Below are 25,865 nucleotides of genomic sequence, written 5' to 3'. Positions count from 1 at the left end.
TAATTCACATTCTTTAAACTATCTTTATAAGCAATACAGACAGTATTTGAATATTACAGTACTTGAGGTTTAAGTGAATAGAATTAAACTGAAATTGACCTAAAGATTAAGCATTAGAACACTTGAGTAAAAGAAGACGCCTCACTTTCTCAAAAGAAGATACAGTTACCCTGAAATGGCACTCTGGGTTGATGTTTATGGTGGGAGTGTGAGAATATCAAATGATAACTTGAAATGCAACAAAATCTCAGTTTGGGGATCTTCTCTGGGCAGGAGGTGTCCTAAAAATTATATAAACACATGTATTTTAAGAATATACGTTATAAATGCATATAATGTTTATACACATGCAAATGGAAAATATGAATGTATGAAAAATAATGCATGGATAGTCCTTGGATAAAGACACCTGCTTACCTTGTGTCTCTACAACCCCCAAATATCCTAGGAATCCTTATACTTCTCATTTAAGTAATCACTTGCTGTGTGCTTTACTCTAATAGATGATAACTATTGTTTGCATTTGTTTTTTGAAGGACTTGGTGAAAGCTTCAACTATATTAACAAATATTTAGGAAATGTGTTGGTGTTTTCTCCAGTGGAGAAAAGTGGGTTTGCTGAGAAGGTTTTAAAGAAATATATTTTTAGAATTCTAATTTTAAAGTGATTTGGAGTAGATTCTCAAAGCCAAAAAGGACCTGGGAGAATCTGGGTAGAAAAATAAATGAGGAGTTAATTCAGTAGACAACTTTGGAGGGAAAGACATGAAAGAAGATCTTAGGAAAATTTTCATGAAATATAAAAGGATTCTTAAGATACTTAGATACTTAAAATTGCTTGCATTATGTTATTTTGTTAGTGGAAATTATTTGTGTCATTTATAAAAACATAACTGCACATTTAAAAAACTAGGAAATCAAGATCCTTATCCATTTAAAAATCTTCCCTTTGAAAAGTTTTAGTGGATTTTGAGCCCATTTGTTAAAAATATATATATATTTTTTTTTAAAGATTTTATTTATTTGACAGAGAGAGATACAGCGAGAGAGGGAACACAAGCAGGGGGAGTGGGAGAGGGAGAAGCAGGCTTCCGGCCAAGCAGGGAGCCCGATGTGGGGCTCGATCCCAGGACCCTGGGACCATGACCTGAGCCGAAGGCAGGCGCTTAACGACTGAGCCACCCAGGCGCCCCTGTTAAAAATATTTTTTAAAGTAACATCTTCCAATTATTTTATATTTTTTCATTAAAGTATAATTGACACACAATGTTACATTAGTTTCAGGTGTACAACATGGTGATTCAAAAAGTCTATACCTTCTGCTATGCTTACAAGTGTAGCCGTCATCTGTCAGCATATAATGCCTTTATAATACCATTGACCATATTCCCTATGCTGTACCTTTTATTTACCCCCATGACTTACTCATTTCATAACTGAAAACCTGTATCTCCCACTCCCCTTCACTCATTTTGCCCATCTTCCCACCCCGCCCCCAATTATTTTATAAGAACAACTAACTAACATCATGAAAGATGGACATTACTAACCCCATTTCAAAAAGTCATTTGCGTATTTGGTGGATGAAATTGAAAAATGAATGCTATGTAAGTGATTTTTAAGTCTAGCTATTGTACTTCTTTCATTTCAGTGTATTTATTTTTTAAAACTACCTTTTACTTTTTAATTACTGTATCACAAAATATCAAACCCAGATTTTCTAAAATAATGCATATTCAATCATGTGCATAAAATATTGGTGAGAAATATATTTTTGCACAATTACTAAAATAAAAGCTATTTTAAGTATTATGTTGTCTTTATCTCATCTTTTAAAATTTCTTGTGTGACATGCTGAATGTGTTTTAGCATAACTTTCAGAATTTGCTTTACTGATAGAAATGTCTGATAACATTCAGAAATTGCTTTACTGATACAGATGTATAATCAGAATTTTGGAGATCACTCTTACAGAGGAAGAGACATATAAGCAAGTAAATTTCAGTAAAATATGAAAAGTGCTATCTCAAAGGAATAACTGGTAATACACACAGGGAACAAATTGCCTGGAGGAGTTACAGGAGACTTTAATAAGATGTCCTAATGCTGTGTCTCATTAAGTATAGATAGGAATTTCTTAGGTGGTTATATCAGATTCTTTAATAAACCAAAGAAAAATGTGACATTTCTCAAATGATTTTATATTGCTGAGGTCTGCCTAATTCAGTGATTCATGTTTCCATCAATAAATGTAAAGAAAAGAAAAAATCTATTGTAATAGATGAGTATGGGACTCTAAGTAGGTGTATAAAATGGTGGCTTGTCTAAACTTACTTCCTCTTAGCTCTGTTACTCTCCCATTTTCCTCTTTTTTGGGTTCTCTAGTCTTGGGCAAGAGAAAAATATGGCTAAAAATCTCTGAGTGATGGTTTACATTCTGGTCAATGTAAAGAAAATGTTACATATTCATAAATACATATAATACCTGTAAAACAGTTTTCTTAAGATGGTCACACCTCTTTCATAGCACTAATCATGATGTATTGAGGTACCATATTAGTTTGTCCATACCTCTGAGCTTATTGACATCAAGGGCATTTGTCATGCATTTTTTTCATTCCCATATTTTCCTGGCACATACTAGGCATTGTTATGTTTTTTTTTTAATTTAAATTCACCTAATTAACATATAGTGTATTATTAGTTTCACAGATAAAGTTCAGTGAGTCATCAGTCTTATATAATACCCAGTGGTCATTACATCACGTGCCCTCCGTAATGTCCACCCAGTTACCCCATCCCCCCACCCCCACCCCAGCAACCCTCAGTTTGTTTCCTATGATTGAGAGTCTCTTATGGTTTATCTTCCTCTCTGATTTCATCCTGTCTTATTTTTCCCTCCCTTCCCCTATGATGCTCTGTTTTGTTTCTTATTCCACATATGTATAAGATTATATGATAATTGTCTTTCTCTGACTGACTTATTTTGCTTAGCATAACACCCTCTAGTTCCATCCATGTCGTTGCAAATGGCAAGACTTCGGGGGGTTTTTTTATGGCTGAATAATATTCCATTATATATATATTTATCCCACATCTTATTTATCCATTCATCTGTCGATGGATATCTGGGCTCTTTCCATAGCTTAGCTGTTGTGGACATTGGGGTGCAGGTGCCCCTTCGGATCACTACATTTGTATCTTTGGGGCAAATACCCAATAGTGCAATTGCTCGGTCGTAGGGTAGCTCTATTTTCAACTTTTTGAGGAATCTCCATACTGTTTTAGGCATTGGTATGTTTCTTAAACTGAATGATTAAAAATGAGACTTCATGACAATTTATTTAAACCTAATTCACATCAAGTTTACTTTCAAAACTATTTTGAAGATTATTGTGAAGGATGTGTAGGCTTACTACTAATAAAATACAATAAAATATAAATTGAAAATAGCCTGAAAAAGAGGAGGATGCAAAGATGCTAACTAGGAAGGTCATTGTATTTGTACTGTATTGTTGCATTAAAACCACCGTAAGACTTAGTGACAACAATGATTTATTATTTCTCACAAATCTGTGGGTTTGCTGGGCTTAGCTGGGTGTATTTTCTTCTGGTTTTACTCTGTGTCATTCATGTGGCTGAAATAATTTGTCAACTGAGGCTGGAGAATCTAAGATGGCCTCATTCAGGTGTCTGGGGCTTTGGTGCTGTCTGTTCTGCTAAGCTTTCTCTCCAAATGTTCTCTCTCCATTCCGTTATTTAGACTGGACTTCCTCTCATGATAATAGAAGTTTACCAAGAGAGTGAATGTAGAAGATGTGAGACCTTTTGAGAACTTAGCTTCAGAACTCATACACCATGATTTTTGCCCTTGTCAGAGTTACAAGTCTGACCCAGATGCAGAATTGGTGAAAATAGACTCCACCTTTTGACAGGAGGATTTATAAAGAATATGTGACTATATTTAACCTACTACAGTAGAATATGCATAGTTGTTGAGTATAAAATTTGTTTCTGAGTTGGCTGAAAATGAGGGGAAAATAAGACATTAAGGTTATCAAAATAAAGAACAAATACCAGAAAATTCAATTTGTAAAATCCCTTTATTTTTTAATAATACCTGAAATTTTAAAGAATGTGGAAAATGCAAATGAAAATAAAAAGGTTTTAAATTGAAATGTACTATAAATCTAATTATCCAGAAATAACTGTTATAAGTTGTAAAACATTTCATCTTTCTTTGCCTATGTTACAGATAGAAGAATGGATGGATGCTTAATTGAGTGAAAGAAATAGCTATACAAAACCAAAATAGTACTATCAAGCTAATACAGAAGCATTTTATTTCATTTAAATAGAAAAAAGAAAAGTGAATGTCAGAGCATGTTATATGTTATGTGCTAAACAGAGATCTCTCTAAAGTTTAAAAATAAGGAAAATTATTAAGTTACAATCATATTTTTTACTATCTTTTTAAGCCTTGGGTTTGGTCAAACTCTGCTATGAAAGATAAGGATATTAGCACTACTGTATAACCTATCTTCTTCATACCATCAAATGTCTGATTATTATATAATTATAAAAACAAAACCCTAGGGCGCCTGGGTGGCTCAGTCAGTTAAGTGGCTGCCTTTAGCTCCGGACATGATCCCAGGGTCCTGGGATTGAGCCCCACCTCAGGCTCCCTGCTCAGCAGGGAGTCTGCTTCTCCCTCTCCCTCTGCCTGCCTCTCTGCCTACTTGTGCTCTCTGTCAAGAAAATAAATAAAATCTTAAAAAAAAAAAAAAAAGCCCTAAATGAACCATATCTGGTCTTCAGACTGAACTTATTTCAGAAACCATTGCAGAGATGTAGAAAGAAAGATAAAGTTAGCCCAGACTGTATCAGATCTGGACAGACTTGAACAGAGAAAAATGGAGAAATAAAAAAAAGAGACAATTTTTTTTTTTTTAAGATTTTATTTATTTGAGAGAGAATGAGAGACAGAGAGCATGAGAGGGAGGAGGGTCAGAGGGAGAAGCAGACTCCCCGCCGAGCAGGGAGCCCGATGCGGGACGCGATCCCGGACTCCAGGATCATGACCTGAGCCGAAGGCAGTTGCTTAACCGACTGAGCCACCCAGGCGCCCCAAAAAGAGACAATTTATAATCTTTGTTGGAACGCTCTGCTTTTCCCTGAGATTTTATTAAATATCCAATATTAGACTTTTTTATAAGCTCATACATTATTGTATTTCCTGTGTTTCATTTATTTTTAAGAATTTGATACTTTCTTCCTCATTTTCTATACTGCATGACATAAATACCCCAAACTGCAGTGTGTTTTGATCAATAACAAACCGGTTCCATGAATTGCACTTCAAAATTTTTTTCTTGATTGCTGAAATGAATCTGCATTTCCTCACTGCATATAAGGTATTTGGGTATGTGGATGTCTTGAGCAGCTGGTAAGTTCTTCTGCATGTGACAGTGTTATTGTTTTCTTTCAGGAAACCCTGATAGATTGGTGCGATGAAAAGGAACTTAACTTGATATTAACAACTGGAGGAACAGGGTTTGCACCACGAGATGTCACTCCAGAGGTGAGATAGTATGTGCCTTTCTCATATTCAAGAAGTAGGTTATTCATATTATTTTTAGTCTTTTTTACTATGTTTTATATTTATAATTTTGCTAGGCAGAACAAGAGACTTGTGGTTCTAAGAATGTAAAAACTTTGCTCTGGAAGAATTGCTATATAAAAAATGTTTTTGACTTCTTTCTTTGGACTTATACAAACATGATATAAAATGAGGAAGATTCAACTGGTCCAGAAGGTAATTTTGCTTTTGTTCAGTAGTCTGTGATAGAAGCTGAACTTCAGGCACATTGCCAAAGGAGGTGATAGCAGAACTCTCTTAGCATGGCATCTGGTCTGATGTACTTTGTTAATGAAATTCAAAATGTATCTGATTTCTCTGTTTTGAGATACCCTTGTCATTGGTCTTAAAGCACAGGAAATTGCGATAGAATATGTATACCAAATTTATAGCACTTTTGGAGAGGAAGGGTTACATAGTCCATAATTCTAATGTGAATTTAAATGCAGAATTTAATAAGCCAAAAAACAGAATTAATATCCAGGCTTTATGCCACAAGAATCACCTTAAATCTTTGCATTAGGAGAAAAATTAGGGAGAGAATGAAGAGTAGGCAGTGATCAGTGATATAGGAGAGTCTTTTTTTTTTTTTTGAGGAAGCCATAATCCTCAGAGTCATATGCAAACTTATATTACCACTTGTGATATTGTTTCCTTTACCTCCCAAAAAAGTGTTTGCTGGCTGAATTTCAACTTAATGTTAAATATATCCTTCTATTTTCAAACCAATACATAATTGTACTTACTGTTTTATTAACACAAGATACTTCTGCTTTGCATCTATTAAATATTTACTGTCCATCTTACTCTATCATAGTAGTTCCCAAACTTTAGCCTGCACCACAGTCAAACTAAGGACTTGTTAAAACAGATTGTTGGATCCACCCACAGGGTTTCTGATTCAGTAAATCTGCAGTGGGTCCTAAGAATTTGTATTTCAAATAAGGCCCCACGTGATGCAGATGTTGCTGGCCCATAGACCATACTTTCAAACTTTGAAAACCACAGTTCTAGTATATGAAAATGGAATTTTTTTTAACCAATTGTAAAATATTTTCTGTTCTTCTGTGTAAAAATTGTGACAGAATTTTTTGGATATTATTAAAATTGGACTTAAAGTAGTTTGTTTTTAAAGCAATCAAAATAGAGTTGTATTGGGAAAGTGTTAACTTCAGTTGCTTAAAAAAGAAGTCGTTCTTACATAATAAGCTTCTGGGTGTTAAGGGGAAACGGTCCTTTGGCCAACTTTTACATTTCTTTTAGACTGTGAGATTAACTTAAAAAGTACAATTGGAGGGAAGCCATCTCCTGTAGGGGTGTGTTTGTGTTCTGTTTGTAAGAAAATTGCTTACATATGTGAAGACATTGATTTTTGGAGTTTGGTCCTTGTGTTAAGTATTTGAAGTAAATGACCTTGGCTTTATATGTCCCTATTTTTTCTGTGATGATTTAATATTTTCATATTATTTCTTTTTATATCAGGAAATAAGTTACTATGGAATTCATTTATAACCAGATAACATTATTTTTAACTGGGGGAGAATAATTCCCACAGAGAGTTAAGTATTTTGTATTCTGTGGTGCATCAAGTTAATACCAAAATGTTAGGTTGAAAATTTAAACCTTTGAATTTTGGCTCTGCTACTTATTAACAAGGTGACCATAGACTAATTATTGAATCCCTCTGTGCCTCAGTTTCCTATGAAATGAGGTAAACAAAAGTACCTATCTATAAGGGTAGCTGTGGGATTCAATGACAACTATTTCTGGCATTTTAGTAAGTGCTATATGCAAGGGTTAACTTAATAAGGGTTAAATTTTTTTTATTAGTTGCTACATAAATACTAAGTGAACAAATTTGGTAGTATTTTTTTTTTGTATGTAACTACCAAATGGACAAAAACAGTCTTATAGTAGATTTAAAATATATCCATGAAATCTTTACAATCTTGTTATTTTTTAAATTTTGATGTAAGTTTCATATTTTATCTTTTTCGGCTTAATGTAATTCAGAGGTCTTAAAATTCTACCATTCTAATATCTGTTTATCCTATCCACTTTTTTTTAGTACCATTAGTTGATAAGAGTCTCTTTCCCTGACCATGTATGTTTCATTATATCAGAAATTAAGAAGCTTTTAATGAAGTCTTTCAGTTACCTTAAAACAGTAGAGGTGCTCTTAAATTCTTACATTTAAATATGCCTGTAGCAACTACCTGGGTAGAGTTGTATTTGGGTGTTTTCTTTAAATGAGTTAAAAATATACATAAATAGGTCTTTTTTAATATCTTTTTTTGGAGAATGGGTGACTTACCGATTGTAAATATCTTGATTTTTAGTAGGTTTGCTTTACTTCATATCTTATATATAAATACGTAGGGTATGTTTATTTACAGCAAAAGTCCACAGGACTGTTAAGCCTTTGAAAAATAAGCAAACATAAAAGCAAAGTAGGGCCAACCAAAAATAATTCTACTGATTCCCCATCTTCTCTACACATTTAAATACTTGTCATTCTTCTACTATCCAAAATATAACACTGGGATGTCTGCTAGGAATCCAGAAATATAATTTGGGTTCTATTATAATACAGTTGTTTGTCTTAGATAGTTGTGCCTAAAAAGAGAAGAAACTATTTCTAGACTACATTTAACTATACATAACCTAGAGTTGCAAAAATTTTTAAATAGTCGAGTTATAAAAAACACAAATACTAAATATTAAGGTAAAATAATAAAAGACTTCTCCGTTAAGGTAATAATATTTTACAGTAAATAATTGACAATAATTAGTGTAATCTACAAACACAAAGGACAGTTGTTTGTGGAATGTGTGTGTTGTTAGAAAAAAAAATGGAGGAAACAATAAATAGAATAAATGAAATAAAGCAATCTAAACTTAGTGTCAGTGGGTATGAACTCTAGAGAAAAGGAAAAGTTTAATGAACTTGGGTTTCTTCCCAGGTCTATTAAAAAGAAAAATGGAGTAGCAAATTCAGTAAAGTATATCTTGTTTCTTTTTTTCTTTTTAATAGGAATAAGGCAATCAGAATCAATTTCCCTAAATTATGAAATTGTTTCTATTTTTGGGCCCTGTGTCTTAGAATATAGTTCATCTGATATTTGCATGCCTGCTGGCCTGCTCCCTGCCTCTAAATATGAAATACTATCAAAGCTTATATATAATAGCATAATAATCTATTCCCTTCAACTTTTTAGAGTTTTATTTTGATATAAAAAGCTTTAAATTTTAAGAATAGATGTTATACGCAAACGATGAATCATGGAACACTATATCAAAAACTAATAATGTGATGTATGGTGATTAACATAACATAATAAAAAAAAAGAATAGATTTTATTTTCAGGGTTCCTGGCTGGTTCAGTCAGAGTAGTGTTTGTTTGACTCGGGTCATGAATTTGAGCCCCACATTGGGCATAGAGATTACTTAAATAATTTTTTTAAAAAAGAGTAGATTTTATTTTCTCTGATCTGACAAAGGTGGAATAATCTGTTGGCATTAGTGCTAGTAATTATAAAATTCTATAGAACATAAGAATTCATTGCTATACAAAACATTATCTCTTCATGTCTCATTATCAGTTAAAAACAATATATGTCCAAAATAGGTATTGTTACATAAAGAATCTTATTATTCTTAAAAAGTAAAATTAGGGACTTATAAGTGAGGTGAAGTGAAAACCCTTTAGACGTAAATTCTAGAAGAGACTAAAAGATCAAGAAGCATTAAAAAACGTATATATAGTTACAAAGAAATGTTTTATAATATGTTATGGTAAATTTGAAAATATTAAACTATTTGATATTTATAAGGTAAAAATAACTTTAAGCATTTTTAGATTATTAGGCTACATCAGAATAAAGGGTTGGATACTAATATCTTATTTTGATCATAAAGAGTTAAATAGAAGCCTACCATACATCTTAGTTCTCATCTATTTATTCATTCATCAAACTTTTTATTTTTAATCCTTAATATGTATCCCATGCATGCCATGCTGGGTGCTGGAGTTAAAAAATTAATAAGACATGGTCCCTATTCTCAAGAAACTCTTAATTTGTTTTGGGAGTTGGCAAACAAGGCCTATAGTCCAAATCCAGCCTGTCTTTTTAGTTGGTGCTGGTGTGGCTTGTGAGCTAAGAATGGATTTTGTATTTTTTAAATGGCTGAAAAAAATCAAAAGGAGAATAATACTTTGTGGCACATAAACATTATTTGAAGTTTAAATTTCAGTGGCCATAAATAAGTTTTATTGGAACACAGCTACAGTCATTCATTTATGTAATGCCAGTGGCTACAACAGCAGAGTTAAATAGTTATAACCAACACTTTTCCTTTTAAATGAATATCCCTTGTATCAAAATTTATAGTTTCCTAAAATTTTTGCTATTCCTCCTTTTGTTTGATTATTTTTATTCTGACAAATTATATCAGGACACTTTTGTTAGAAGATATTGCTAAGAACAACAGTTCAAAAGTTTTTTAAGAGTGAGATTTTACTTAATGCATAACAAAGCCATTAGTTTGATCAATTTTGAAAGTTAAAAATTTTAGAATGAGGGTCTTTTACTTTTGTTGTGCTGTATTGTCTATTGAGACAACATGGCAGTACACTTCATTATGGCAGAAAAGTGTTATTTCTTTGCTCCTTCTAAAATTAAGCATTTAAGAAATGAAACCCAACATCATTTCAGATTACTAAAGAAAAAAGGTAAAAATCAGTTTTTAAAAAGTCAGTAAAAAATGTGAGTAAAGATGACATTCTCATTCATCAGACCAGGAGTCGACAAACTTTTTCTGCAAAAGGTCAGATGGTAAATACTTTAGGCTTTGCAGGCTATAAAGTTTTGGTTGCAACTATTTAACTCTGCTGTTGTAGCCACAGGAGTAGGTTCATTATGGAAGTGAAGAGGCATCTGACAAAATGACCAATGCTAAAAGGGATAGAATGCTAAAAAATTGGTACAAAGGATGAATTTCTAGGATTATGAATTCTAGAAGACATATTCTGTTTATAGCCTATAATATTTACATTTCTTTGGAACAGATTACTATTTAAGCCATTTTATAAATATTTTCCACTTAGGTTATTAGAAATTTTTTCACAAAAATATCAAATCAAAGAAAAATTGTTTATTTTGTAAAATTTGTTTATAATCAATTTGTCACAATTTATATATTTTATCATTTTAGGTATGAGTGTACTGTAAGCCAGGAGTCATTTTATGTAGTCATTAGCCATTTTTCTTTCATAATTATAATGCTTCAAAAGCAAGAATACTGTGTAAGTAAAATGTAGGAGACATTCTTGATCTGAGTTACTGACTATAATGGTTCTCAATTTGTGACTTGTGAAAATCAGTGAGAACATTTAATATCTTCACCTAAAAGTTAACATTTAACAGCTTCACCTAAAAGTTAACACTGGGCATTTTTTTATATGCATTTATTTTAACATTGGGCATTTTGACAATGAGAAAAACTCCTGTATTATAGCAGAAGCATAGAAAAACACCATATGTAACAATTTCTGTTTTTGAAAGAAAATTTAATCACTAACATAGGTCATTTAAATTATGTAGTTTTTTTCAAGTATATAATATTCTTCAGAAAACTTTGATTATTTCCTTGGAAAAATATCCTATACTAATATTCTAGAACTCTATAAATACTTATCTTACAGTACTAGGATTTTTTTTTTTTACTAATACCTGGTATACATGGTAAAGCTAAATATAACCGTATTGAACTAGGATTTTGAGTATCTTAAAATTGTTCTGTATAAATAGGATAACTCAACAATATGAAATTGATGAAGCAGGATATCAGAAACCCTTGTAATTGAAGTATTTTAAACTAGATTAACTAAAATACATCACTCTTCTATGGTCAGATACATTTTATGCCATTTTAAGCTCTTCCTTTAATTTTTATGAAATAGTTCTGGACATAAGAAATATGTCTCCATGTCTTATATTTGTCTAAACATGTTGAGATGCAATATGATATAGTGGAAACACTAACAATATAGAGTCAGACATGAATTTGAATCTCAACTCTACCACTAAGTATGAAATTAAGGCAAATTAATCTGTTCCAACTTCATATTTCTCATTTGCTAAATTAGCTAATGCCCACTCTCAGGGTTGTTGTTTCTAGTGATTGAGATTATAAAGGTAACCAGTAATAATAACTAACACTTATATATAGCACTTTACTATGTGTCAGCAGCTGTTTTAAGCATATGTTAATTCATTTAGTCTTCAAAACAACTGTATGAGGCAGGTACTATTTTATATCTATTTTAAAGATGGAGAAACCGAGACACAGATCAGTTAATTGACTTGCCCAAGGTTATCCAAACTAGTAAGTGACAATGCATGTAAAAAGATCTAGTATAATGCCTGGCACCTTTGTACGTGTTTGGTAAATGTTCATTTTTTTCTTTACCTTTTCCTTCCTCATTTAATTAATATTACCTGTTACCTCTAATTAGATGTGACAGCCCCAAATATTTCTGCTACTAACCCTTGTACTTCTGGTATCTGTTGTTAGCTACTGACATACCTTGTGGATAGTCTAAAAAATAAAGATGTAAGTCAACATTTCCCTACTACTACTTTCAGGCATGGGGTAAAGGAACAATATTAAGAATTTCTAAAGTGTATATGATATGAGGAAGGTGGGTTATTAGTGCAGTTGCATTAAGTACCTCTTGATATCCTACCTGAACCTATTTATTTTGTTTTAGGTCTCTAATTCCTCTGTAGTTTAAAGTTCTTGGAATATGGCTTGAATCAGCTGAGATATATGACATTCAGGGTAGCTTTTCCATAATAGCCCACTTTATAGCTGGGGTTTATAATTATTTTGCATTATCCATATGCCTTAGATTATAGACACATTTATGAACTACCAGATTGCTAAAAACATCATATATAGTTTTTGTTCAGTTTAACAAGTATTTGTCAAGCACCTTGGGCTTCACTGAGTGAGTGCTAAAGTACATGTACTCCTAAAATAGTCACCTGACAAATCAAGACAGTATAAACCTAATATCAGAAACGTGCAACCAAAAGATTTCTTTAAAGAGAAAGATTAAGAGAAAGCTAAAATTAATTAATTTTAATTACAATTAATCAGTACTTAAAAACTAATTTAAAAATCAGTAAAAATTTTGGACAGGTAATAGTAAAGCTAAAATTGAAGAAGAGAGATAGGATTCAGATTAGGAGAGAAGAGGAAGGACATTACTAATGGGAGTAAGGAAGACGGGGAAATGTATGATCAAGCTACAGAGAAAGATAAAATTAAGAAAATCTTCCTAGTTAGAGCAGAGGATTCATTTTACATAGAAGGTTGGATAAACTAGGCCTGTTATTTTAATCTCTTTCTTAGAACATCTAGAGTAGCACCATCTGTAGAGATGAAAAACAGCAACCGTCCTTATTCTGAGATTCCTTAGAAGCCAGAATTCTTAAGTCTAAGTCTACTATCAACCAGTACACACAGTAAATAATGCCATTAAGCCTCTCTAAAAGTAGATACTTTTTGAGATGTCATTTATTCAAATACACATCAACACATTCCTCAGTAGGACTAACTTCATTCTTTTTGAAGATTTTTAAAAATGTTTTTTGTTTTGTTTTGAAGTCCTGATTTAATCTACAGACCTAATGACTATCCACACCATTATTTGTAGATAAAACTGAAACTGCTGTGAAGCATCAAGTTCCAGTTTTTTGATTTGTTGTTTGGAAACATTTTCTCATCATAGATCTTATCAGTGCTGTATCGCAAGTTAGCTTAGTGTTTTATATAAAATTACAAACTATATAAAAAATAGAGAAATCGCAGTATCTCAGAGTTTGAAGAGAATTCAAAGGCCATTATGTTCAAAGTCCTAGCATACCTTTTCATCATTCCCAACCTTTGTCTGAACATCTCAATTGCTACATCTTCCATCTGGGAGTTTGTTGCTTTTGCAACTCTATTGTTTGAAAGTACAAACATATCAAACTGAAACCTGGTGCCTTATTCTTTCTACCCCATGGTTCTAATTCTTCTTTGCACTGTACAAAAGAATGTAAATTTCTTTTTTACATGATAGTTCTCCTAATATTTGAAGATAAATATTATATTTTCCCCTTAAGTCCAATTACTTTTGTATTTTTTTACATTCTTTTTTTCCACCAGACACAATCTTTCCCAAGATATTCAACCTCTATTTTATTTATGCATTAAAAAAAAAAAGCTCCTTGGTATAATTGTACCAGGGGAAAGGTGAAGATACAAAATTCAATCTTTTAGATAAAGTAATTAGGGCAATAAGTGACATTGAATTTAAAACTATTACGTTGAAAGGCTCATATTCCACATAGTAAGAATAAAAAGGGAAAGGTATATTGTTCCTCAAGGTCAGAATTTTAGAATTTTGAGCATAAGGTAAAACCAAAAATTTCATATATGAAGAACCCATATATAAAATATTGTCTTCATTCCCTTAAGTATGTTTCTTAATTGTATGCCTATTCTGTTTCAGAATATGTACTCAGCTTTTGGAGGCCCTTAAGATGATCATTATCAGTAAACATACAAATAATTACAAATACACTTATTATGGTAAATTCCATATCTATTTAGAAAACTTTTACTAGAAAAGTAGTATTGCCCATATAAACCATTTGTGAGGCAGCATAACATAGTGTTTAAGAGCACAGACTAGGGGCACCTGGGTGGCTCAGTTGGTTAAGCGACTGCCTTCGGCTCAGGTCATGATCCTGGAGTCCCAGGATCGAGTCCCGCATCGGGCTCCCTGCTCGGCAGGGAGTCTGCTTCTCCCTCTGACCCTCCCCCTCCTCTCATGTGCTCTCTGTCTCTCTCATTCTCTCTGTCTCATAAATAAATAAAATCTTTAAAAAAAAAAAAGAGCACAGACTACTTGGGTTGAATCCTAGATCCACCTTTTACTAGTGACCTCATACAACTTCCTTAACTTGCTATATACCTCAGTTTTCTTATGTGTAAAATAGAAAGAGTAAGAGTACTTACCTCATAGGATAGTTATACTATGTGAACATAAGTAAAACACTAAAAAAGTATTTATTTGCTACATAAATATTTGCTATTATTACCTACAATATAAATATAGCTTTAGCTTAAAAGTAAGTAGATAATGGTTGAATAAATATTGAAAGAATTTTCTCTAGGGAAAAAAAATCCAGTAGGATGGAACCTAAAGTATACAATGGTATAGCTGTGGGAAAGGACAAAGAAATAGAGATGACATGCTAAATGTTGATTTTTACCTTGAATTTATCAGAGTGATAATATCTTGAAATCATCTTTCCAGCTCATCATTACAAGCCTACTCTCGTAAAATGAGCAGAGGCTGGCATGCCAGAATACTTCAGTTTTACAAGATATATACTAAGACAATGACAACAAAATATCATTAAATATTTTACAAATATAAAGTTCCAAAAACATATTTATCTAGAGATATAGTTGTAGGAATGAAGTTTTTAGGATATTCCTTTCTTCATTGTCTGGAATCAAGAATGTGAATTCATTTCTCTATAGTAGACCTCCATCTATAAAACAGACTTAATGTTGCTTTTCACACAAAATGTAAAAGATGACAACAAATGGATTTATACCTGTCAAGTCCTCTGAGCTTCTTAGAATGCCATTGTAGAAAAGCAGAATATTTGTGACTTTATGTTATTGCCTACCACAAAAAGAAGTCAGAAAGTGGATTCAGATAACAAAATAAACTATTTGGATTGATTCTAATAATTTTACCAATATTATTTTCTCATGTTGGAACTTGGAAAGAGCATGGCTGATATTAAAGAGTAGAGGACAAAATGCCCAGTGAAGGGAGTAACCATTTTAGATAATCATTAGTAACTGACACACAAGTGACAATTTACAGGAAGATTTCTTTTAAAAATGCTGAGAAGAAGCAGTAAAGCTGTTGGAAGTATGGAGTTTGAAAATGAACTGCTGTCAGTTTCACGAAGATACCAAAGGTCAAGGTAGCAATGTAAAAGAAGCAATTGATAATATTGTGCTGCAAGGACCAATTGATGTAGGAGGACATAAATTATATTTCTTTATGAAGATTAAAGATAGCATTATAGTGCTGGTGTCATTGAGATAATTTGTTTCCCCCTTACCTTCTCCACCCCTTTCCATAACTTTGATTGTAGCATATGATATACTTGTATGTCTTAATCCTTAAGGTGAAACTTTATGTAAGGAAAGGTAAGACAGGTGATTATGAGGTGATTTTGAATAGGGTTTTGCAAATTTTTAAACTACTTTTCTATAAAACATAGGCATTTGAACCAATGAGAAAATAACCATTAGTTTTGAATATTGTCTAAATACAATGGAGTCTTATAATATGTCTCTTGCTTGTGGTGATTCAAGACTACAGTTGTTTAGGAGACCCCATTATAATGAGGTCAGTTTAGCATAACCCCATTGATGAGGTTCAAAAGAGATTCACATCATGCCGATTTCCCACTGATGTTAAACAGGGTATGTTGAATAGGGTATTGGTTAATTATGTGATACTTCAATATGAACTCTCTTTGTGGGCCTTGTTTACTTTCTCATTCCCTTCCTTTTTGCCATTTTTAAGACTTATCTTTACCTATACTGTACCCTATCCCTTAAGATGAGGCTGCTTTTGTAGGGTCGATAGATGAATGAATATTACCACCAGTATTAAATAACATTTAGAGGAATGAGAAGGCTACTTTTATATATACTGAAAGCAAATCCTAGTATAAATGCATCTTCCCTCTTAGGTGTATCTTCGGCGACAGCAACAGTATTAAAAATAATGCTCTAGTTTATCATTGCTTAAACTTTAGTTATTACTCTTTGCCTTCTACGTATAAAATACCTTTGAACAGGGGTCAGCACACTTATTCTTTAGAGGTCCAGACACTAAATACTTTAGGCTTTGTGGGTTCTGTACTCTCTATCATAACTACTCAACTCTGCCAGCCCTCTGGCACAAAAGCCACTGTAAAATGATATAAATGAATGAGCCTCACTGTGCCCCAATAAATATTTATGGATACTGAAATTGGATTTCATATAATTTTCGCATGTCATGAAATATTCTTCTTTTGTTTTTTTTTCAATCATTTAAAAATTTAAAGATCACTTTTAGATTGAAGGCGATGCAAAAAACAGGCAGCAGGCAGGATTTGTCCCCTTGGATATGATTTGCCAACCCCTATTTTGGAATATTCCTACCTTATAGTGTACTAGTATCTCCTCTGTTAATCAAAGGCTCATAGCAAGTGAGCTTTCAGAAGAATGCTCTGAGAATTTAAGACAGAGAAAGGTAATGCACCATAAGAAATTAACACTTCATAGATTCAAATGTATCTTGAGTGCCTGCTGTCTATATATGCCAGGCATTGTTCAAGATGTTGCATATATAGCAATAAACAAAGAAGTCAAAAGTCCCTGCCTTTATGAAATTTACATTTTAGTGGGTGACACAAATATAGGTAAACAAAAAAAAATGTATATTATTAGAGATGGTGATAAATACTGTGGATAAAAATAAACCAGGGAAGGTGAATAGGTAGTGCAGGCAGGAAGGAGAGTTGTAATTTTTAAAAGGCCATCAAGGAGGGCTTTATTGATAAGGTGACATTTGAGCAAAGACATAAAAGAGGAGAGGGAGCAAGCCATGGATCATGTAGAATCTGTATGCCACCCTTAGTATAATGGAGAGTTTTGAGCAGAGGTACTACATAGTTTGACTTACATTTTAATAGGGAAACAATTTAGGAGGCTATTGAATTAATCCAGGTGAAAAATGATAGTGATTTAGACCAATGATAGAGGTGAAGGTAGTGAGAAATACATTATTTATATATTTTGAAGATAGAAGGTAACAGATAAAATAAGAGAAAGAGAGAAGTCAAGTATAAGACCCAGGATTTTGACTTGAGCAATTGAAAAGATGGAATTGGAGAATACTGTGGAAAGAGTGGGTTTGATGAGGAAGATCAGTTTTAATTTGGTTATGGAAGCAAACTATTTTTAGATATCCAAGTGGAGATGTTAAATTGGCAATTAGACAGATGCATCTGGAGTTCAGAAGAGAAGTCTAAGCTGGAGATACTTTTTTTAAAATCATCAGCATCTTAATAGAATCAAAATCCATGACAATGAGATCATCAAGGTATTTACTAGTATTACTATTTATTTATTGGTATTACTGCCCTTGCTTTTTTTCCTCATCCACTTTCAAAGAGGTAGGTCGTTTCTAGTAACCTATCCCCTCTGCTCACTCACAAATAGCAGGGATCCCACTGAATCAGAAACCTGATCTACACAGGAAGTACCATTAGTTGGCCATCCTCAAATTTTGCCATGGTATAAACATGGGAGTGAGTTTTCCCAAGTACCTCCTTGCTGGAAACTGTTTGCACTGGAGGTAAGTGTGAGAGGGGAGGTTGTGGGAAATGATGGGGTGAGGGCTTCCTAAACCTTTTCCAAACCTCAGAAATTGTTGATTCTGAGGAATGGAGAAGGTTCAGGCTGGTTCTAATTTCTCTGAACCAGTTCATACAGCCCTAAATTTGACCTGCTTTCCTCAAACTGGGAGTCAGAAATCCCTTTTCTCTTCTGTTTTTCTGCTGCAGAAATTCCCAACATTCCCATTTTGTGGGCTCCAGAAAGGGGTAAGCGAAGACTTCAATCCCAGCCAATCATTTCCAGATTAATAATTTTTAGTGTTTTGGTTTTTTTTTTTTTTTTTTTATCATCATAAAGAATGCTTGGACCCATTTTTCCCATCCATTTAATTTCCTTGTGGATTGTTATGTATCTATGTTCTAGGATCATTCTGTATCCCTGGGCAATAGAGTTCAGATTCATCTGCTATTTCCATTTGTGTGCTATTCTCTTGTGGATTCTCATATGCAGTTTATTGATGACTGTTTCCTAGATGAAAGAAACCCAATTCAGGAGACTGCTTTATTCTCGATTTCATCTTTTCCTGAATGGTGTTTTTGTTCCCCTGCTGACAGCTTTTTCCTACCCTACACAACTGCTTCTGATGATCTGTCATTGCTTCTCTGCTGTTCTGTCTTACTGCTTTGACTGCCTTTGATTTTTGCCTCTACTCTTCGCCCCACTTTATGCATTTGCTGAATGATTTGCATTCTTCACTTACTGGTACTTTGTCTATCAGCAAATGGCCTGATACTGCCATATCCATCAGCTATTTTAGCATTTTAAACTACCCAGCCCTGTTTATCTGCTCTCCTACCATTTATATCATGGCCTTCCAAGTGCTATGCCATCTGCCTGCTTGATCTTGCCCTGCCCAATCTATGCCTGTAATATTATAAGTAAGTTCAGATTGTTTAGCACTTTTCCTACCTATCTCCACTTGTCTTATGCCACTAAGTTGGACTGCTAACTGAGTTTGCTTGACTACTGTCTCCTTTACCTATTTGCTGCACATGGCTGCTCCATTAATTAACTTGAGACATTGCATTCATCTCCTTTGTACTCAGCCTTGCAACTTGCTGATCGGCTCATATTGCCTCCTTTATACTTTTCTGCATCTGGTAAATCACTGGCATTGTTCCTCTGTTGTCTTGTAACCCTGATCAGATTTTATTTCCAAGAAAAGTGTTGCCTACGTATTGTCCAAACATACCTTAGAAATAGGAAAATGCTTCACTATTTAACAACAGTCCAGTCCAGTTTACTCCTAAACTGACTTTTAAACTATCACCCATCCTTTCTGCTTTTTTAAACAACTTCACATTCTTCCCTTTATTTAGCAATAGATTTTTTTCAAATAATTTATCATCTTTGCTTCAGTTGACCTTTCACGTCATATATTACATACTTTTGTTTCTTGTATATGGGATCTTTCAATGATTTTCCATATATTAAATTTATTTCCTAATTTATTTTCCATGTTCCAGGGCTTCATGAGGATGAGTTACTCCTATTAATATTATCCTTTTTAGTAAGACTGGAAGAATTTTTTAAAACTTAAAGTTTCATCTCAAAAAAATAATAAATTTAGTTATAGTTCTTTGTGGTTAGATTAAAGTAGCTTTCCACCCTGCTCCATTTTTCCTTTGAGAATATCATTTCTCAGCCACCCCATAATTTATGTAATATCAGTTCTTTAGAGATCCTTTTGATATATTTATCTTTCCCTCCTTTTAGACTATATTTTCTTGTGTGTGGGTAAACTTTAAATTGACATTTTCCCATTATTTGCTAAGTGTTTGACATCTAAAAAGAACTTGGAATACAAAATTATTTGCTATAAGCTTGATGTCTTATTTACTTACATTTAAATGAAAAACAAGATCAAACAAGAAGTGAAGAATTTTGGTGAAACTTGCAAACAATTTCAAAAGTCTAAGGAAATTGAAAGTGGGGTATGTATGTGTGTATGCAAGTGTGTGTGCGTGTGTGTATGTGTGTATAGATTTGAAGTGTTCTTTGTGTGTACTTTTGAGGTGTACTTTGTGTGTATGTATCCACAACATCATTGTGCTTAAGTGTGGAAGATTCTGAGTATCCATACTAAATTTTATTTTATTTTTATGAAAATGAAATGGAAAAGGAAAAGGAAAAAGCTAAAAAGAGAATGGTAAATTTAGGGAATATAGAAAAAGGGTATGGACATTTTTTTTCCTTTTCCTTTAATAATAGAGATAAAATTAGTATGAAGAAAAAGGCTGCTGTAGAAAAGTCAAGAAAATAATTTCAGTAGCTTTTTATTTTTTTTATTGTGGCAAAATAAACATAACATAAAATTTACTGTTTTAACCATTTTAAGTATACAGTTCAGTGGCATTAGTACATTTTGTACAACCATTACCACTATCTGTTGCCCAAACTTTTTCATCATGCAAAACAGAAACTCGGTACCCATTAAACAGTAATCCCCCATACCTCTTTCCCCCACCCCCTGGTAACTTTTGTTTTAGTATCTGTCTAAGAATTTGCCTATTCTAGGATTTGCCCCATATAAAGTAGAATCATACAATTTTTGGCCTTCTGTGTTTGACTTATTTCACTTAACATAGTATTTTCAAGGTTCATCCATGTGGTAGCATATATCAGAATTTTCTTCCTTTTTAAGACTAATATTCCATTTATGTGTATACTACAATTTGTTTATCCATTCATCTGTTGATAGACAACACTTAAGTTGTTTCCATTTTTATGGCTATTATGAATAATACTGCCATTAGCATTGGTGTGCAAGGGTCTGTTTTTCTTTCCATTCTTTGGGTATTTATGTAGAAGTGAACTCCACAGCTTTTAATATTCTTGTCTAAGAGGAAATTAAAGACCTCAGGGGAACTATATAAGTAACATGAAAGATGGTTAAGTCCAAGATACTGTATTAGGAACAGAAGAAATTATAAACTTTTAGGAAGACACAGAAGACCAAGTGAGATTTGGAAGACCTTACATTTCTAAGAATGAAAGGGAGAATGAAATTGGACAGATGATTCATGTTTGAAGGACAGCAAAGATGATTCTGAAGGACATTGAATTAAAAATATACCAATTTTAGGACAGATGATGGCAAGTCTTTGGGATGAAATAATCCAGACTTTTAAAGAAGTAAGCATTTGAAAGGCAAGGTTTAAATGAAGATAATGGGATTGAGATGAGGCAACTAGGTTATACGTTCATAGGAGCCAGCAACACTAATAGGAATTCAATTTTAAATTCACTGGTACTCAATTCTGGATACCTAGTTTTCTACCTATAGAGCTTTTTCTAAAAAGATGCCTTTGACCCAACCCCCAGAGATTCTAGCTCAGTAGGTTGGAGATATGGTTTAGGCAATGTGTGTATGCATGTGTGTGTGTTTTAATCCACTGGTAAAACACAATGTAAGTTAAATTGAACTCTATACCGTAGTATCCTAGACCTTACAGGGTTACAAAAGTTGGGAAGAATTGGTCTTGTCTTTAAGGAGTTTAAAACTGAAGTAGTTAAATATGCAATAAAAATGGATTTAGGAAAGAAGACTTTCAATCCGTTAGGTGATAATGTTTTCACTTGTTAACAATTTTTTGGTGATTTTACATACTTTGTCTAGCTTTTCTCAGCCAAGATTTCTCATCTAAACTATCAAACACAAAAAAATGATTTGAGGGGTTTCTCAGTTCTCCCGAGTGGTACATAAACTAGTACTATTCTATATGCATAGGAGAGAAGTTAATTCATAATTTCCAATAATTTTCTCAGAATCTGTTTTTAAAAGGCTTGTTCTGTGCTAGGTAGTCTGTTAGGAGTATGTAACACAAAGATAAGGCCTTGTTCTCAAGAAGCTTACATTCCAAAAGAGGGGAAAAGACATTTAACCAAAAAAAAAAAAAAATGCATTTCTAGTATCATTTCAAAATTTTGTTATTTTCTTCTAGTTCTTCAGAGAAAATATTCAAAGTCAGAGTAATTGTGTATAAGGAAATCCTTTCACTTCTTCTAAGCTTCAGTGATTCAGGAGTAAGAATGCCTTCTATAATTAATGCCTCATCACAACTGAAGGATTCTGCTAATAGTTTAAATGCCAATAAGGATCTCTTTAATTTTGAAACCTGGAGCATTCAGTGACAATTAGTGATTTCTTTGGTAGCTGTTAATAAATAGCATTATCTAAACCCAATGTTATTAATTTTATAGTGGAAAAGTAGAGAATGACTAGAAAAAAATTGATAACTAATGTTCAGGAGGTTGTTCTTGAATGTTATTGCAAGCACAATGAGGTATTCTCCTCTTGGGCGTATAGCTACATACCAGTATTGAAAATGTTTGAGAATTTAATTCATTCTCACTGTCAACTAAAACTCACTTGAATTCCTGGTATCAGAAGTTTCAGTTATATTCATTAGTTTTTATTATGAATTTGATTAATTAGCCATTTGAATGAGGAATTTATTTGTCCTCCCCAGATTGATGGGTGCCATCAAACTTGAGAGCAGTAAGCTTCATTCCCATTGGCTCACTAATTCACAATGATTGCTTTAAGGAAATCTCTTTAAAGTGCTTATACCTAAGATAAGTTTTAGTAACCTGTTTTTTCCTCCCATCTCCTGATGTCCTACTAAAGTTACTTATTTTGTCAGCACAGGTGAGGGAAGATCAAAGTTCTCATGTCAGGAGAGAAGGACCAAAATAGAAATTACATCCAGATTTAACTTGTTTTCTTAAAAAAGTGAATAATTTTAAAAGATTTTGCTTCACTTGTATTTATTCTGGGAAACATTTTTAGTGCAAAATAAAGATTACACAAATTTTAAGGTATAAGATCTGGGATAAAGGAAAATATAAGTAACATTTTATTAGTAATAAATATACTTTTCCTTGTCTTGTGATCTCTGAAATCCTGTTTTTATTTTAAGGAAAACTAAACTGAAAATAATGTTATATAATGTGTTTCTTTTTTGTGAAAGTTAACTTGAAAAGGCAATTTTCCTATCACACCCTTATTACGACTCAAGTCTGTTTTACATTTAGTAACAAGAAAATCCCCTAAATTTCCTTGCTATTAAGAGATTCTTTGTAGACAACTACCCCTAATGAACAAGTTGTCATTCTTTCCTGAAGACAGTGGGGCAAATTTAGGACCTTGCAAAGGAAGATATAGCTTCTTTACATAAACATTTTATGGAAGTAGTTTTACTCTTTCAGTTTTGAATATAGACCGTGACAACAGCAGTCACTAATAGCTAGTCTCTACATCCCCTAATCTCTTTCTCTCCTCTTTGCTATCCCACCATCCAATATTTCAATGTTGCTGGCAAAAATTAATGTATTACACCTATGGCACAGAGGTCCAGTGGAGTGAGAAAGATCATTGTGAGAGGTTCATTGCATCATCTATGGCAACTGTTTGATACAAAGATCCTTTATGTATATTTAATAGTATTTAATTTCATGAATATCAAATCAGTACTTGAAAAGCTCACTAGTTAGATATGTGAAAGTTTACAAAATACAAACCATCCAATTTTGTATTTATCTCTGAACACTTTTTAGATTTCTTATGATACTTCGTCTTTATGAAGAAATAGAGATTATGTTTTATTCATGTCAGCAGTATAAAAACATCTCAGATGTTCAGGAATCAATTTTTCTTTGGTTTGTTTCTAGCCATACAATAGAAGTAGATATGTATTTACTTTGCAGTTAGACGTAATAATCCCAGTATAGATATCTTAAGCAAATATTCAGAAAGAAAAAATCTCTTATAAGATAAATTTGTATGTTCTCATTCTCAACTCAATGCCTTCTGGTCAAAATTAAGATTGATCTTATGAAGAGGTAAAGGTAAAAAGCCTTTTTAGCTATCTTCTCATTATGATTAGTTACTAAAAAATAAAATTTAAGACCATCTGCAGAGAGCTCCTATTTTATTAACAAGAAAATTTGTCTTCAAATTTCCATACCTCCCAGTTAGTGTTAGAATATTAGGAGCACAGTATAACATAGTATTTTGCATGTGATAAGTATTTAATAAAAGCATAAAATGGTGACATTTTTATTGTGACACAATATTAAAGATGAAATTTTGAAGTATTAAAGATGAGATTAAAGATGAGAAAAGTATATGGTCATTTAGGAGAAAAAAGGTGTTGATTTTTAAATATTTATCTTGCCTTTTATTAATAACATTTAAAGAAACACCTGGTTTTTTCTAAATATATATTTCTGATTATATTTCTGATTATAATGTTTTTTCCAAAAAATAATTTGGGAAATACAGGAAGCAAAATGAAGTAAATAAAAATCACAAATAATCTTGACACCTAATTATTGCCTAGGACTAATTGATTAGTCTTCACATTGGTACCCATCATATATACAGGTTTATATCTTGGGTTTCTTAATCACATCATCCCAACTGTTATCCTATCTACTAAAATTTGTAGTTTACTTACTGTATGCCAAGCATTGTGATAAGCCCTTTATATAATATCTTATTTAATCCTAATAACAAACCTACATGAGTACCACTTAAGAAAACTAGTTTTAGAAAGATTAACTCATAAAATAACTCAGATCACAGAGCCAGTAGAAGGTAACAGAATTAGAATTTCAGCTAGGTAGTCTTGACTCCAAAGTCCTTGCTTTTTAACCACTCTCCTTTTTATATAAATTAAGCTTTTCTCCTTTTTTAAAAAATTTTTTTATTTTTATTTATTTCATTTTATTTTTTTATTTTATTATGTTATGTTAATCACCATACATTACATCATTAGTTTTTGATGGAGTGTTCCATGATTCATTGTTTGCGTATAACACCCAGTGCTCCATTCAATACGTGCCCTCTTTAATACCCATCAACAGGCTAACCCATCCCCCGCCCCGAACCCTCAGTTTGTTTCTCAGAGTCCATAATCTCTCATGGTTCGTCTCCCCCTCCGATTTCCCCCCCCTCACTCCGTAGGAAGGGAAACATTAAGCTTTTTTCCATTTAATAACTGTAATACCAAAAAACGGCTGGGGGTGGGGGGTGGAGTTGTCAATCACTACAGAGTATAAACAAGCTATGATTAATTTAAGTTCCCTGTCTGAACTATTTAGGCTCTTTCTTATTTCCTATCATAAACATTCTTTTTATATAAATTGTCAAAAATATCTCTGATTATCGCTTTAGAAATATTTCCTTAAAATAGAATAACTGATTAAAAATTAAGTCTCATAATACATACTGCCAAATTGCCTTCTAGAATATATGTGCATATTTATATATTCATACTCTCAGCTTATGGAACTAAACATTCATTATTTTTGATCTTAACAATTTGATAAAAATTATATGGCTTTATTGGCATATTGTAGACTAATAATGAGATTAAATACTTGTATTTGTCTAGTTTTTTTTTTCTTTTATATATTGCCCATTTTCTTTGTTTTCTTTTGGTTCAGTAACCTATCCTTAAAAACTGATTCTAGTTACAATGAGAAGTTTAAGAAAGTGCTTGTCAGAAAATAATTTTTGTAGAATGAGATTTATATTTTAACTATATTATTTTGACACATAAATATGGATATACATAAATATAGTTTATTTTCTCTTTTTTCCAACTTTATTAACATAATAGTACTCAATTATTTCCTTACTTAGCCTCTTACAGCAGAGGTCAAGCCCAAAACACATCCTGAA

The 25,865-nt window shown here is 32.6% G+C and overlaps 1 protein-coding gene across 5 annotated transcripts in view; it reads left to right on the top strand.

Annotated features, from left to right (window-relative positions):
* The window catches only part of GPHN (gephyrin), a 626,508-nt gene that overhangs the window by 282,388 nt on the left and 318,255 nt on the right, over window positions 1-25,865 (top strand). For all 5 annotated transcript variants that reach the window (XM_034992943.1, XM_034992941.1, XM_034992938.1 and 2 more), the window contains exon 4: window positions 5,488-5,580. In XM_034992943.1, coding sequence (XP_034848834.1) covers window positions 5,488-5,580 — 93 coding nt within the window. The remainder of the gene's footprint in view (window positions 1-5,487; window positions 5,581-25,865) is intronic.

Source organism: Mirounga leonina, unplaced genomic scaffold, assembly GCF_011800145.1.
Source record: "Mirounga leonina isolate KUSES-001 unplaced genomic scaffold, KU_Mleo_1.0 Mir_82, whole genome shotgun sequence".
Classification (NCBI taxonomy): domain Eukaryota; kingdom Metazoa; phylum Chordata; class Mammalia; order Carnivora; family Phocidae; genus Mirounga; species Mirounga leonina.
The sequence above is the reverse complement of the archived record's forward strand: the minus strand, read 5'-3'. Positions and strand labels throughout refer to the sequence as shown.